Genomic DNA, 15,766 nt, shown 5'->3' with positions numbered 1-15,766 from the left:
CCTAGGCCTATTTTTTTATTTTTTTGCAAGGTGTTGCTCCTGACGTTTGGTGATTAATTGATAGCTGTTTTTGGGACACGTTGAACTTTCTTTATAATGAGCACATAGCCTACGGGGAGTAAAATGACTTGTTGCCGTTTTGGGACATTAAGCTACATGGGCTCTGAAAGTCTCCTGGGCTGGTCTGTGCTAAAAGTGTCAAAGGCTGTTATCACTAGCAGTGCATATGCATATGTAAACCATTATCTGAGTAGGCTATTATGATAGTCTAAATTTGTTGTCAGTTTTTAAGAGTAAGCTATCATGCACACAAAATAAGTAATGTAACAGGGCTCAGGCATGGGCCAGACTGCTAAGTTCTGAAAATGGCCTGGATATAGGCTAGGATTATATCTTAAAAAATGTCTGATAACCTTATGGTACATATTTGCTTTAAGCTCTGAACAATGTCTAAACCAAAAAAAAAACTCAAATAGATAGCAAACACCCAAATGATATTACTGTAATGAAAATAGCCATATGTAATTTATAGAATATTCTTTACCACCCACCCCCCCCCGGAAAGAGCAATGGCCCCTTAAATGTCTGTGCACGGTCCCTGCTCTTAGATCTAATCATTCTTTCTGTGGTGTCTTAGATCCAACTACAGGTACGGAAGGCTCAGTCTGGACTTGGCTCCTCTATGTCTGTGGTTGTGGATTATGCATCTTTGTCTTCAACCAAGACCCATGAAAAGTGGAGGAAAGCCCAGGAGCGCTTTGCGGAGACTTGTCAACCACCTCCTCTGACTTCTAACGCAGTTGAAGACAAATCATTCAAAGCCTGGGTAAAAGGGGAGTCCACAGACTGACTGCAGAATATGGTTGTTCTTTCTTGTATGTGCAAGTTAAATTCATAATAAAATTAGCCAGTTGCAACTGTTATTGCAGTCTTTTCATGTGGTGTCTACAAAATGCCTGTATGATGTGGCCCTTTCATCCTTTAATTTGTGAAAGATACAGTATCTCTTTATTTCTAGAAATAGGTTGCATTGTTGTTCACTGGCATGAAAGTACTAACTATTAATTGTTTAAATGGCACTGAAGTTATTTAAGCCTACCACATGAGGGAAAGTCTCAAATGTTATATATTCAAGGTAGGCTATGCAGACGGATTCCTTTATCTTTGTCAGTTAGCCTACAGCCAGCTGAGGAGGCCAACAAAATTAGATGAAAAACCTTTGTCTGTCACACAATAACTTGAAGAAGAATTTTATTGTAATGACAAAACACAAATTATTGAGTAGATCACTTTATATTGAGGTATGCCTAGGTCAAACTAAATTGTGACTCCTTTGGCGGAATATTCCTGATGCTTGTTAAACGACGCAAAAACAGAGTTGTTTTGTCAAGTGGAAGAGCCAACTAAATATGAATAAGAAATGACAAATATTATAAGTCACATTCACATGGTGAAAATGTGTATTGGTAAACAAACAACAAGAAAAACTCCAAGCATACATTTGACAATAAAATGAAGGGCTTTCCTGAAAGAGTACACCTGAAATCTTTTTGAAATTCTGGGGCAATTAGACATTTGTAGAGAAGAATACTAATGGATGAAATATAAATATGATAGACTTAATGATGAAGGAAAAATAGTAAACAAAGAAGATCCCCTGAATGTCATAGAGTGTCTCGGCATTCTGATTCTTGGCAACTGATGAGTGTGAATGTTGATTGGCTGATGTCATTCAGGTGCTGTTCAATGGTGTGACTCTTAAATGACCAATAGCATGTGCAGCTTGATCCTAAAGTTCTAACGGGGATTCGAACACTCAACCTAAGAAACACCAGTACAAGGCATTATCCCACTGAGCCACCAACAATCATACACATTGAGCAGTCACATTCACATGGTGAAAATGTGTGTTGGTAAACACACAAGAAAAACTCCAAGCATACATTTGACAATAAAATGAAGGGCTTTCCTGAAAGAGTACACCTGAAATCTTTTTGAAATTCTGGGGCAATTAGACATTTGTAGAGAAGAATACTAATGGATGAAATATAAATATGATAGACTTAATGATGAAGGAAAAATAGTAAACAAAGAAGATCCCCTGAATGTCATAGAGTGTCTCGGCATTCTGATTCTTGGCAACTGATGAGTGTGAATGTTGATTGGCTGATGTCATTCAGGTGCTGTTCAATGGTGTGACTCTTAAATGACCAATAGCATGTGCAGCTTGATCCTAAAGTTCTAACGGGGATTCGAACACTCAACCTAAGAAACACCAGTACAAGGCATTATCCCACTGAGCCACCAACAATCATACACATTGAGCAGTCACATTCACATGGTGAAAATGTGTGTTGGTAAACACACAAGAAAAACTCCAAGCATACATTTGACAATAAAATGAAGGGCTTTCCTGAAAGAGTACACCTGAAATCTTTTTGAAATTCTGGGGCAATTAGACATTTGTAGAGAAGAACACTAATGGCTGAAATATAAATATGATAGACTTAATGATGAAGGAAAAATAGTAAACAAAGAAGTTCCCCTAAATGTCAGAGTGTCTCGGCATTCTGATTCTTGGCAACTAATGACTGTGTATGTTGATTGCCTGATGTCATTCAGGTGCTGTTCAATGGTGTGAATCTTCAATAACCAATAGTATTCGAGCTAGAGCCTAAAGCACTACCGGGGATTCGAACTCTCAACCTAACAAACACCAGCACTAGGCATTATCCCACTGAGCCAGTGACAATCCTACATATTTGTCACATTCACATGGTGAAAATGTGTGTTGGCAAACACACATCAAGAAAATTCCTAGCATACTTTTGACAATAGAATTAAGGGCTTTATAAAAAAGAGTACAGATCTGAAAATGTGCACTGTTAATGGTATCCACATAATGATGGTTGTATGGTTGTTCTCCAAGGGAAAAAAAATTACTCATATAGGAATATAGGTGATATAGGAGAAATGGGCTGAGTGGTCGAACTTTATTGGTCTATATCTCTGAAATGGAAAAACATATCCAAATTCTTTTGCTTTGTCTAAACATTGTCTGTGAGAATTTTGGTGAAGATTTGATAATTTTTGAAGCCTGTGAAACTTTTTATGATGTTTGGCTTTTCTCTGAAATTGTGGCAAAAGTAAACATTTTTAGAGCATAAGACCAGGGTGAAAAAGATGCATCTGAACGTAGAGATTAATATGATGAAAAAAATTTGAGTCTAGGTCAATCTGGTAAGGAGAAATAAGCATTTTTGACAAGAGCGCCACCTTTGGGTGCAGTACCCCCAAATTTTGGGTTATGGGTAGTGGGGGGTACTGGTAACAATACTTGAAAATGTGAAGTTTCTAGGACTTACGGTTAATGGGAATATAGGTGATCTAGGAAAAATGGCCTAAGTGGTCTAACTTTATTGGCCTATATCTCTGAAATGGAACAAAACATCAAAATTCTGAGCGATAACTTTTGTGAGGCTTGGTCTAAACATTGTCTGTGAGAATTTTGGTGAAGATTTGATTATTTTTGAAGAGTGTGAAACTTTTTATAATGTTTGGCTTTTCCATGAAATTGTGTCAAAAGTAAAAAATTTTAGACCATAAGACCAGGGCCAAAAAGATGCATCTGAGTTTAGAGATTAATATTATAGAAGAATTTTGAGTCTAGGTCAATCTGGTAAAGAGAAATTAGCATAATTAACTTTTTTTTTCCAACAGCGCCACCTTTGGGTGCAGTACCCCTAATTTTGGGTTATGGGCAGAGGGGGGTACTGGTAACCATACCTGAAAATTTGAAGAGTTTTGGAGTTACGGTTTAGGCTGCAGTATGACTTTTACAGATTTTTGGCCAAAAATGAACGGTACAGAAACAATAGGGGTCCTGCAGCTACGCTGCTCGGACCCCTAATAATAAAAGTAATTCATTGTTTGTTTCAGTTTAGTTGTGTTCAAAAACAAGGCTGTTTTCTAAACGTCTGGGTCCAGTTCTCAATCTGTAATGTCTTTCAGGGGGAATAAGCTGGAAAAAAGTGGTGGTTTGGGTTAGAGGGATCTTTGATCTTTGAAAGGGTCTTGTGTCATGTCAGTTATATTATTTTGGATTTATTAGTTTTACTTCAAAAGGCCATCGCGGCAGGCTAAATGGATTTTAATGTTTTAATTAGCATAAATTAGTAATAATGAATAAGGAAATGTTTTTAAATTATTTAAAGCCTTGTGACAACATCAACATTGGTCTGACACAAATTCATCCCTCGTAACCAGTGCTAATTTTTTTTTGGAATGTGTCAAATATCCAACATCCTATATCAGTGATATTCAACTGGGGGTCCGCAGAGGTACTGCAGGAGGTCCGCCAAATTATTTCATCTGAAGCATTTTTTTTCTCTTCCAAAAATCCACACATCCGATAGGAAATTCACAATTTCGTCGCCGTTTAAAAAAAAAAAAAAAAAAACATAGTCCAGTCCATACAACTTCATTTCAATTTCAAAAGAAATACTGGACTATGTTTTTTTTTTTTTTTTTTTTTTTTAAACGGCGACGAAATTGTGAATTTCCAGAGCACACTTGGCAAACGACTCCTACGGACTTTCCCCTAAAGATGGCAGCAAAGATGGCAACATTTCCGGAAAGGTACTGGCTTGATGAAATTCATTCTGGACTCTCTATCCGACCACATAAAGACCTCGGGATACTTCGGTTTGGCTTTAGGGACCCTCTACTCACTACCACATAAGTGCAATGTTGTTTGGAACTGTAGAAGAGGTATAAAAATAGCGTTTTGTAGCGGCGAAATAATATGCCCTTCTCACTTCCACGCTAACGAGCTTTGACTAAAAACGGTAACATCGAACTTTCTCAAAACACATCCGAATGACATGATTTGGATGCCAACTCAACGTATGTACTCCCAATCATCCGTAAATCGATCTAAAGTGCATTTTACTCCGGATAATTCCTTTAAGGCGAGACACGGCAGTTGAAAACATTGTTTTTTCATGCACTGGTCAATTTCGAGATTTTGGGCTAGATTGCCATCATGTATTCTTTCACACTAATAGAACAAAAAAGTCTGATTTGCACATTTATGTATTTATTTCATTACATTGTGTTAACTCGCGGCTGTATATTTTTCCTAAATTCACCAAAAGTTAGCATTCTAACCTTGCAGGCATGACCGTGATCCAAAACATATCATGTGTTCACTAGTTCACATTCCTGAATTTGCATAAAGACATAAAAGCATAATAGAAAAGCATGTTTGGCGAGGTCTCTGGTCATGGTCCTGAAGGGCTTCGCGGAATCGTGCCGGAGTCGACTGCGCAGGCAGGAGTTGGGCAGGATTCCGCCATACACCCCAAAAATTACATTTGAAGATGAAGGACCCTATGGCAAGAACCACGCTGAGCAAATTCAATGGAAGGGGAGTACAGCTTGCAGTTGCAGAGCTCGGGGTCAGTGCAGGGGAGTACAGCTTGCAGTAGCAGAGCTCGGGATCAGTGCAGGGGAGTACAGCTTGCAGTAGCAGAGCTCGGGACCAGTGCAGTGGGAATAGAGGACTGATGTAGTTGCTGATGCTCATGGCATGTGATTCGAAGATTTGTGAGTGATTCATAAAGTTAACATTCCAAATTACAATCTACAATTCTGCTGTTTGGCAAGATCCCTAGCCAGGGTCATGGAGTGTTTTGCAGGGATCTTGCAGGAGTGTACTGCGCTGGCAGGAATCAAGCAGGATCCATGTCATGTGATCACCCCAAAAAATGCAACCCAATTGAAAAGACCCTGGCTAGGACCATGTAGGCTATAGATAAGGTGATATGAAAGGTATCTAAGGCGCCTAGAGTATTTGAGCAAGTGCTCGGGTAGACCGTTATTTGCCTGAATGAAACATAAACGGTCTGTGCCAATACCAATATGCGTTGGTAGATATCAGAGTTGCCCTTAAAACCAATGAGGGTTACATGTGCAAAAAATGTCAAATATATGCTATAAGGGGAACTTAGACATTACATAGCGTACACATGGTCTGAATATAAGGATAGTTACTGAAAGGTGATAAATGGGTGTTACAGGTTTCTACTTTGCTGTATTAAGTTTGTAGAGAACACTGAGCTACCTAGCATTATGGTAGCCGATCTAGAGAATAAATATGAACCTGTAGCAAACAGCAATAGAGGCAGTTTGCATTCAAGAGCATGAGAAGAAATTTAGAGAATGAGAGAAAGCAGCTAGGCTGGAGTAGGTTAGGCATGGACATGAAGATTAGTACAAGTGAAGAGCCTGAAGAGCCATCTTGAAGCTAAAAGAAGGATGCGGTGGATAGAAGGATGCGGTGACCAGTGTTTCTCACAGAATTGAATTCCAATTGTGGTGGTTGGTTTGCAGAATTAACTTGAATGGAACAGTTTTTATCAAATTAGCACAGCGTGGTTATGATGCTAACCAGATTTAAGCACAATTTAATACAACCTGGAAAATCATTGTGTGGTGGTCAGTGTTGATATTGTGGTAGGCCGCTACAAATAAGTCAATGTATGGGAAACACTGGGTGACCCCATGGGTGGTGGCACCAATCCAGGGAAAGAGGGGTGAGGGAGAACCAGGGACATGCATTTGAAACCAGAAGCAAGTGACGGAGCACCCGTTGTCTGTAGCAAATGGGGGATCTAATGGGGATGCGATAGAGGAACGACTTGAATTAAGACAGCCAGGGGCGCCTGTCGTCTATGGCAGATGGAGATCATGGGTGGTGGCACCAATCCAGGGAAAGAGGGGTGAGGGAGAACCAGGGACGTGGTCCCTGGCTGGGGAAGAGACACGGGCACGAACGCGGTTCACACCGGTGGGAGATGATGGGGAAAGGGAAAAGGTAGTGATGCGGTCGCTACAGGGGAGGGGGAGGAGGTTGGGTCTGCAAAGAGAAGAGGCTTGATTAGCTGGAATAGAGAAAAGAGACCGCAGTAGTGGAAGGCAAGGTAGAGGGCTGCACGTGGGCACCCATAACTTGCTGGGTTGACAAAGCATGTTGCATGGACAAAAGGAGAGACGCCAGAGGAACAGCTCCACACTACGGCGCAGGTGCCTTGCTGATTGGCTAGCAGGAGGGAAAGAGAAAAGGATTGAGCTTAACACTCTGACTGAGGACAAGTTTTAGGAGAAAATCGGGAAAGTGTTGGCCTTGATTTGAAATTGTTTAAGAATGTATGTTTCATTTTAGCCAACACCTATCAAGCAATTCAAAATGAGCGAATTACATTTAGCCACAAAGTACAATGGAGACGATAGAAGTCTAGTAGTTGTAGGCTGTTGCTTACAACATGCTTTGATGATACAGGTCTAACACCCCAGGATAGTGCATATAATTACATAGAGTTGTGATAATTGAATTTGAGTAATCCAGGGATAGCAATAGCGCCAATTTAGCAATATGAGGTGCTATGGAAACGGGGAAGTAATTAAAATACTGTAGCTAACGGCAAGAGAAGTGGTGAGCAGCACATTATTAGAGAGGATTCCAAGGAACAGCAGAGCTACACGCTGGTGTAGGTGCTTCCATGGTCAGCTAGGAGTGTAACAGAGCAAAGCTACACGCTGTACCTGTGCTCCCATGGTCAGCTAGGGAATTCAATATGCTGGCACTCTCAACACAGAGGAAGGCGAAAAAACTCCCAAACACTTTAAAGGAGAAAAAATTCCTTCCTTGCCCTCTTAGCAATGAGCGACAGAGCAACAGCTCCTGTGTATCAGCTGCCTTACGGCCAAAGCCGGGATTGAGGTGGGGGTAAAAGCGCTTGCGCTGGAATAGCCTCCCTGTCTGTGTGACTACAGATATGCGTCTGAAATGTCAGCTGGAATGTACGGAGCCCCGGATATGTCATGGGGAAAAAAAATAATAAGTTGTGGCCACAAAATAGCAATTCGTTCCCACAAAATAATAAGTTGTGGCCACAAAATAGCAATTCGTTCTCACAAAGTACTAATTTGTGGCCACGAAATATTAATTCGTTCCCACGAAATAGTAATTCGTTCCCACGAAATAGGTAATTTGTGGCCACGAAATATTAATTTGTTCCCACGAAATAGTAATTTGTGGCCACGAAATAGGTAGGCCTATAGGCTGTGCACTGGACAGCTGGATGAGCAAATCAAGCGCAACTCCTCAAACAGGAGCAGTCGCTGGTGTTGTGCTATTTTAGGCTGGAAATGAAATACAAAGACATTTTGAAAAGCCTGGCATTGGAGGGATTCATTATTAGCGAGAGGCATCTCCACAGACTATTAAGAGCCAGGTCGCTGCACCGGCGTAGGTACGACTTGAACGTGTCTCTCTCGTTTGTGTTTTTTTTATAAGGCGGCCGTGAACATTTCCATTAAAACATGCATCAGATAGCTGGAGGTGAATCTTCATTCCCCCCCCCCTCCTCACTCTCACTTTTTCCCCATCCTCATCTCATCTCACGCCTTCTACCCACACACCCATCACTGTTCCATTTCTTAGTTATTATTTGCATACGCCGCGCCCTGATGAAATCATATATCGGGCACTTCTATCTTTTGTAAAACGTTGTGTCGCAGAGGTGCGCTGACCCGAGGACCTGTGCCGAGATAGATGGACGGTCAGGAGCAACGCCGAGGCTGATGGAGAACCGGGACAAATGAAACACTTGAATGAAATGAATGAATTGAATGAAACGTAATTTACAAAGACATTGTAAAACACTGAAAGTTAATATTTTGTCACTAGCAACCTACATCTGTCCTCTGTCAAATACAGTTGCATTTACAGCTCTGAACAAAACCGTTCAAGAGTTATTTAAGGAGAAGTCGAACGTGCGTTATGTTTCATTCGTCCCTTCTGGCTGGGACAAATGAAACAGCATGGGGGACGAATGAAACATACAGCTTAAATTATGTAAACTTCCCACAACTTCAATATTTGACAACATACCATGAATGGTACTTCAAGTATGTGTTATTTTAGATAGATTGCTGCTGGGCTATAGGCCTATGTATTGGTTCATGTCTGTTAACAACTCATTGCAGTCATGGTGATGCGCGTATTTCGCGGTTATGGAAATAGCATGCACTATGCCATTAATATAGCTAATAATGCATGTTTCGAATTATATAATGTTTCTATAGTACAAAATGTTATTTCACTCTGTTTTTATGTGGTTAAAGCCACCACACATCCAAATAAGTGCCCTTCATGACCCACAGGCCGTCAGTCTCCATAGGTTAACATGGCAAAACTCGACCCCCTACCTGATAGCCCCAAATATATTTGCATCTTTCTAAAACTGCTTTTCCATGTCTCACCTGCATAAAATATAGTATAAACACAGATATGTGTGCATTGACTTAGAATAAATGGGGTTTACTGCCTGGTCGGGACAAATAGGTGTTTCAATCGTCCTCCCATAGAAATTTAGCATAGGCTGTTTTGCATCCATTACAAACAAACATGCAATGTGAACGTCTGGGATTGGGGAGAGCACTAAATGCTCTACTGAATAAGCATGAAGTCAAACCTTTAAATGAAAAACACTCTTTAATAATAAAAAAAAAACGCTAATGAAGTAAACTTGTGACCATCAGAAATCGTAAGGCATTTGGCTGAACAACGGAGGTTAATATGCTGTATGTTTTGTCCAAATGATGTCTGTCTATCATCGTTGCACTCAGAGAAAACCAGAATGTTTCATTCGTCCCCCGTTTCAATCGTCCCGGTTGTAGCCTACTGCAAACCAGAGAATTGAGAGCTGGTGGGGAGTGATGAGAAAAGACACGACAGGCTTCTACTGGCACTCGATTTGCTCACCCAGCTGTCCAGTGCACGTTAGATTATACATATTTCCAGACAGCTAACCTTGACATTCCCCCACCAATCTCAGAGCTGCTTAATATTCCCTCTCCCAAAAAAATACTCTCCCAAATTTACAAAATTATATCTCGTTCAGAAAAAACAATTGGCCTGCCATATCACAAATGGGAATTAGACTTATCAATTACTCCCGGTGCCGACTTCTGGACCAAAATGTGCAAAAACATCTACCTCATGACAAAGAATAGTAATCTACAACTAATACAATACAAGGTTCTTCACAGATTCCACTTCACTGCACATAAATTGGCTAAAATGGGGTTTGGCTCGGATCTTTGCACTCACTGCACACAAAATAACCCAGATACATACATTCATGCGGTTTGGCATTGCACTCCAATCAACCACTTCTGGGTGAGTGTCACAAAATCTCTCTCTTCCATCTTTGGCTGTCACATCCCAGCATCCCCTTCCTTATGCATACTTGGTGATACATCCACAGTCAATTTAAGCAACTCCTGCAATAAAACACTGCTGGTAGCGCTGACTATCGCCAAGAAAACAATCCTCATGAACTGGAAATCTAAGAAAAAAGCTCACATCACTCATTGGAAAAACTTGTTAACAGACTATATATCATTAGAAAACCTATCAACTACAAACTTAATCAATACTCAGGATACAACCTCTCCTTGGTACCCCTTTATCACCTACTTACAGTCCTGACCCTCTTTGCCTGAGTTCCATCTCCACACGATCATAACACACTTCATCAACAGATACACATATCATCGAACACTAGGCAGGGGAGGGTAGCTGGAACTATTATTGTTATTATTATTATTATTATTATTATTATTATTATTAGTAGTAGTAATATAAATAGCATCCCCTTCTTTCCCTCCCCCTTTTATTTACATTCTCTGATAACTTTACTAATTTCACTCTTTCTCTCTGCCTCTCCCATCGTTATTCTGACGGGGCCCCATTGGATGGCTTGGGAGACTCGGTCCTGGCGGGTCGCTGTGTGGTTTTGGCATTGGTTGGGTCCTGTGGGTTATCTATTGGCCCTGGGCCCCCGGTGTGCACCCTCCTCATACGCTCATGCACATGCCTTGTCCTGGAAGCACACAGCACGCTTTACTCTCTTTTAATCGCACTACATGTTAGGTGACATACATAAACAAAAACTACAAAACAGGCTAGGGTAAGAGTGGAGTGCAGGTAGATGCCTCATCAGGTGTCTATCTGCATGCCTCACTTATTTCAATGCACACATTGAGGAGGCATACATCTTACACAGGGTAAGTGTGGTGTGCATGGGGAAATCCTGACAGATATTCACCATGCATGCCCACTTCTTTTAATGCTACACTCTAGATAGACCCCTCAACCTAGCCATTCACATACTGTACATATTTAGGTCAAGAGTGGCGTGTTGGGTGAAGGTCTGGGGGCGAGGTGTGGTTGGTCGTGGTAGTGGGGGATGTGTGCATACGCTGGGGGCCTGGGGCGATGGGTGGCACGCAGGTCCTCCCCTCTGTCAGCTCGTCGCAGTATAACTGCAGGGGCTGGGTGGAACTGTGGCCATTAATGGGTGCCCAGGTTGGCAATCAGTCAGGCAATCAACCAGGCAATCAGTTATTCCTATTATTATACTTATCTTTAATTACAACTCCTCTCCTCTGAAACCCTCCCTCTCTATGTTCCAGCTTCTCTCCTCCTGGCCCAACAGCAAGCCAGCCTTATACATATGCGCACACACACACACACACATACATCCTCACATACTCACTACCCCTCACCCCCCATCCCCACCCCCATCCCAACACCACCTCATTCACACTCTTAGAGCTACCATCCGCACCCCCCCCCCATCCCCCCTTCTTTTCATTCCGGTCATCAATTTCATCCCTGATAATCATATCTGTAATCATCGTGGACGCAAATCATCCTTAGCCGAATTGCTATTTCGTGGCCACAACTTATTATTTTTTTTCCCAAAGACATATCCGGGGCTCCGTAGGAATGTGAGCCCGGCGAGGAGAGATGCTTATTGATGTCACAGGTGGGCTAGTTGAAACTTTCAACTTCTGTCAGAAAAAGACGTTGAGATTGGTGTAGCAACGTAGCATAGGCTGTTTTGGATAGCGACATTGGACAGAAATATAGACATAACGAGTTCATTTGATGAAGAATACGTGCAGTTTGAGCCATCTAGATCGACAAAAGGTGAAGCAAATTGGCATACTTTATCAGTATAGCAAAGGCTAATGTGAATAGTTGAATTAAAAGCTCCTAAAATGGGCTGGTGCGTTTTGTCGAGTTCAGAGACAAAAGCAGTGTTTGACATGGTAATGCTGTCTTTTAAGAAACGTTCAGTGCAGTAGACATAGGGTGTGTTCGAAACGGGTAAAGTTGCTGTCTTTTAAGATATCTAACTGGGGAGCAAGGCAGCAAGTGCGGTTCGAAACCGAAAAAACAAATTCTGCTGCCTTTTAAGATATCTTAGAATTCCCAAATAACGGTCATTTTTGAAGGCAGCATCGATGCACACTTCATGCTGCCTCCTACCCATAATCCCTTGCGGCAACGTCTGAAACAGCTGTGAAAGGTAAACAAACATGGCGGATGACATCGGTAATGGCTGCTGAATCTGTTTAAAATGTCATTTGTGTGAACTTATTTTGCTTAGATTTGCAGATTACAGATTAGAAATAAACAATTTACTATCTGATTATGCCATTGTTGTAACCATTAATAGCGTCTGGTCTGATATATATGCCGGCCGTAAAACTAATTTATACCGTTAGCCTGCTAGCTTACGTAAGCTAATTTAGTTTAACGTCAGGCCTTTGCTAACGTCATAACGTTTGGTGTTAACCAAAGATTCTAGAGTGCTACGCTCATTTTTAAAAGATGCATTTAATCCAAAGTCATGTCTAGTGAGACAGCTCTCTATGTAGGGAGGGAGGCAGTAGGCAGCTGTCTCCCGTTTGGAACACACCCCTAGTCTACTCTACAGGGTTTAACATGTATGTGAACACTGGTCACACAACTTTATTGGTTGGTTAAACACACTAGCACAATCCCACAATCTGTAAGTAGCCTAGGCTGCAGGTTAAAACATTTCAAACCAATTTTACAAATTAAAGCCTAGTCTACCCTACCCAGTTTATTTATTACCTGGTTTTGTCCAACAAATATTCAGACTTATCTTATTCAGACTTATTCTAATAGTCTACTATTAAGTGTCCATTAGAACTATGAAATCTTCAGAAATGTCTGATAACTTCAGGCATAAAGAAAGAAAGAAATAAAGAAAGAAAACTTGTGTAGATCCGCCTTAACAATCTTTGCAATTACCCTTGGCAAACGGCAGCAGTTAGCCTAGTACCAACTTCGTGTGTAGGCTAACCATTAGCCATCTGCAATGAGGGAAAGCTAGTTGCTTGCTAAAACAAACAAAGTGACAAGAGATGTAACGTGTTAGAAGTTACAAGCTGGGACCCACGCAAATCACGGAATACAGGCACATTGGCTACTGAAGCAAATTTGAGTGACAACAACTTAAAAGAAGTGTCGTGGCACACTCAGAACTTCAATATGCAGTAATTTTATTACTGGGATTGTACAATGGCGTGCTTGAAGGAGGAGGGGACAGTGCCATTTGACAGAGCAATTTATCATGGCTAAATGAGGGGGCTGATTGCAGGAAAACGTCTTTAAAAATGTGTGATTGAATGACATCAGAAGGACAACATGTTGCCTTCATCTTTGCCACAACTTCAAACAGCTGGGAGGGTAAGACTGGAGTGAAGTATTGGAGATGGCTATCTGAAAGAGTTTGCATCTCCGGGTAATCCGAGAATTAATTGTATCGAACAACACCTTTGGTCTTTGGGCATTTCTGTTGATGATATTTGACGGCTTGCTGATAATGCTTTAGCTGGTCAAGTAGAATTTCATACGTGATTTGGAGTTTTACTTTTTTCCACCTACACTCAGTCTGCCTACACCAGGGGTGTCAAACATAAGGCACGGGGGTCAGATCAGGCCCGCCAGCAGGTTTTATACGGCCCCCATATTTTGGGTAGGAAGGGAAAATTAGAAAAAAAGATATTCACATCCAGTTGTCTTCAACAATGTGTAATAAGCAATATCTCTATGATAATTGATAAATTGATTAACTACAAACCATCCTCAGGAAGGAAGAAGCAGAAAGACTAACATGGAAGCAGGGCATTTCAAGACAGAAAGAGCAGTATATGACAGCAGTACATTATTTGTACTTGTTTGCTCATAAGTGATATCATCAAATAACAAAATTATAAAGACCATGACAATGACCCCCCCCCCCCCCACGAGGTCTCATTCCAACAAATCCGGCCCACTACCTAATATGAGTTTGACACCCCTGGCCTACACTCACGTCAGAGTGCACGAGTGATCTTATTTAGCCAAGGAGAGACTGGGTTAGTCTTAGGTCTCTTAAGTTTAAGAGGGCATAAAGGCAAAATATTAGCCTAGAAATCTAGACGCACCCTAGCAGCAGCAAATTACATTTGCTTCTAGGGCTAGTCTAGCAACTCTCCGTTGGCTTGTGAGCTCGAAAAATTAAACTTCTATCAGGCCAATCAAATCGTGTATAGAGGCGTTAGGCGGGCTTAACATAATGATTGATGGCAGAGTTGCAACGGTTTGGCTTGAATTCCCTGCTACAACAAAGAAGATGGATGTTGCTGTTGGCCAACAGTGTGACACGAGTTAAGCTTGTTTTAAGTTGGCAAAAGTTTGAACTAGCCAACTAGCTCCGCTGGTGGGAAAACGCATGGGACTCAGCGCTGTCCTATTGCGTGCAGAGGGAATTTGAAAGACAACCGATTATCCCGCCCCTCGGACTGAGTACTGCGAACGGTGAGTGCCCAGACCCTACATTTTAATGTGGGTCTGGCTCATCAGGCTAGCAAAATATAGGCATTTTCAGTTCCTAGGTTGTATAGCCATATACTTAAGTTCCTAGGTTGTATAGCCATTCCCTGACTTAATGTCAACACTTTCTTTTTTATTTAAATTTAGTGTATTCTCGTCTTTCCAAAATTGAAAAATGACTGGGGGATTTAGCCTCTGTGTCACTTTATTTTCATACCTTTGTGAAATAGAAAGTCATGAACTACTTCGGAAAGTTCAAAGACACTTTAATTAACTTAAAGAATTAATTAAGAAGAAACATTTTGTATGTAAGCTTATTCTTGGGGTGCCAATAATTGTGAGCAACGTGTTTTTGTTAAAAATATTCCTTTTTGTATGAAATTTTCCTTTTTCTCAAAATAAATTAGCTTCCCTTCAAGGGTGGATTTTTCCTCTTTGTTTTCACTGTGAGTTTACAATAAATTGCCAAAAGATTCATTTATATACCCGTTTTTAGTCAACTTTACCAGATGTGCCAATATTTGGGCAGCCGTGGCCTACTGGTTAGCGCTTTGGACTTGTAATTGAGGGAGGGTTTGAGGGTTGAGGGTTGCCGGTTCGAACCCTGACCAGTAGGAACGGCTGAAGTGCCCTTGAGCAAGGCACCTAAACCCTCACTGCTCCCCGAGAACCGCTGTAGCAGGCAGCTCACTGCGTTGGGATTAGTGTGTGCTTCACCTTACTGTGTGTTCACTGTGTGCTGAGTGTGTTTCACTAATTCATGGATTGGGATAAATGCAGAGACTAAATTTCCCTCACAGGATCAAAAGAGTATACATACTTATACTATATATAATAATTCTGGAGGGTACTGTACATATTTTGGTAACTTTTTAAGACACAAGGTGATTGTTCCGCCCATAACCAGAAGTCCATGCGATACCAATGAACTATTTATAAAATGTACATTATTTACATGCAAACCGGGTCGATGCCCAGCAAGATGCAAAGGCTAAGCCCGAA

At 41.2% G+C, this 15,766-nt stretch overlaps 1 protein-coding gene across 1 annotated transcript in view; it reads left to right on the top strand.

Annotated features, from left to right (window-relative positions):
* The window catches only part of aggf1 (angiogenic factor with G patch and FHA domains 1), a 136,851-nt gene extending 135,928 nt beyond the window's left edge, over positions 1-923 (top strand). The window contains exon 15 of the mRNA XM_042058545.1: positions 638-923. Coding sequence (XP_041914479.1) covers positions 638-850 — 213 coding nt within the window. The 3' untranslated portion in view covers positions 851-923. The remainder of the gene's footprint in view (positions 1-637) is intronic.
* The last annotated feature ends 14,843 nt before the right edge of the window (positions 924-15,766 follow it).

The sequence above is a fragment of the Alosa sapidissima genome, chromosome 13, assembly GCF_018492685.1.
Source record: "Alosa sapidissima isolate fAloSap1 chromosome 13, fAloSap1.pri, whole genome shotgun sequence".
NCBI lineage: Eukaryota > Metazoa > Chordata > Actinopteri > Clupeiformes > Clupeidae > Alosa > Alosa sapidissima.
Note: the sequence above shows the minus strand (reverse complement) of the source record. Positions and strands in the feature narration are given on the sequence as shown.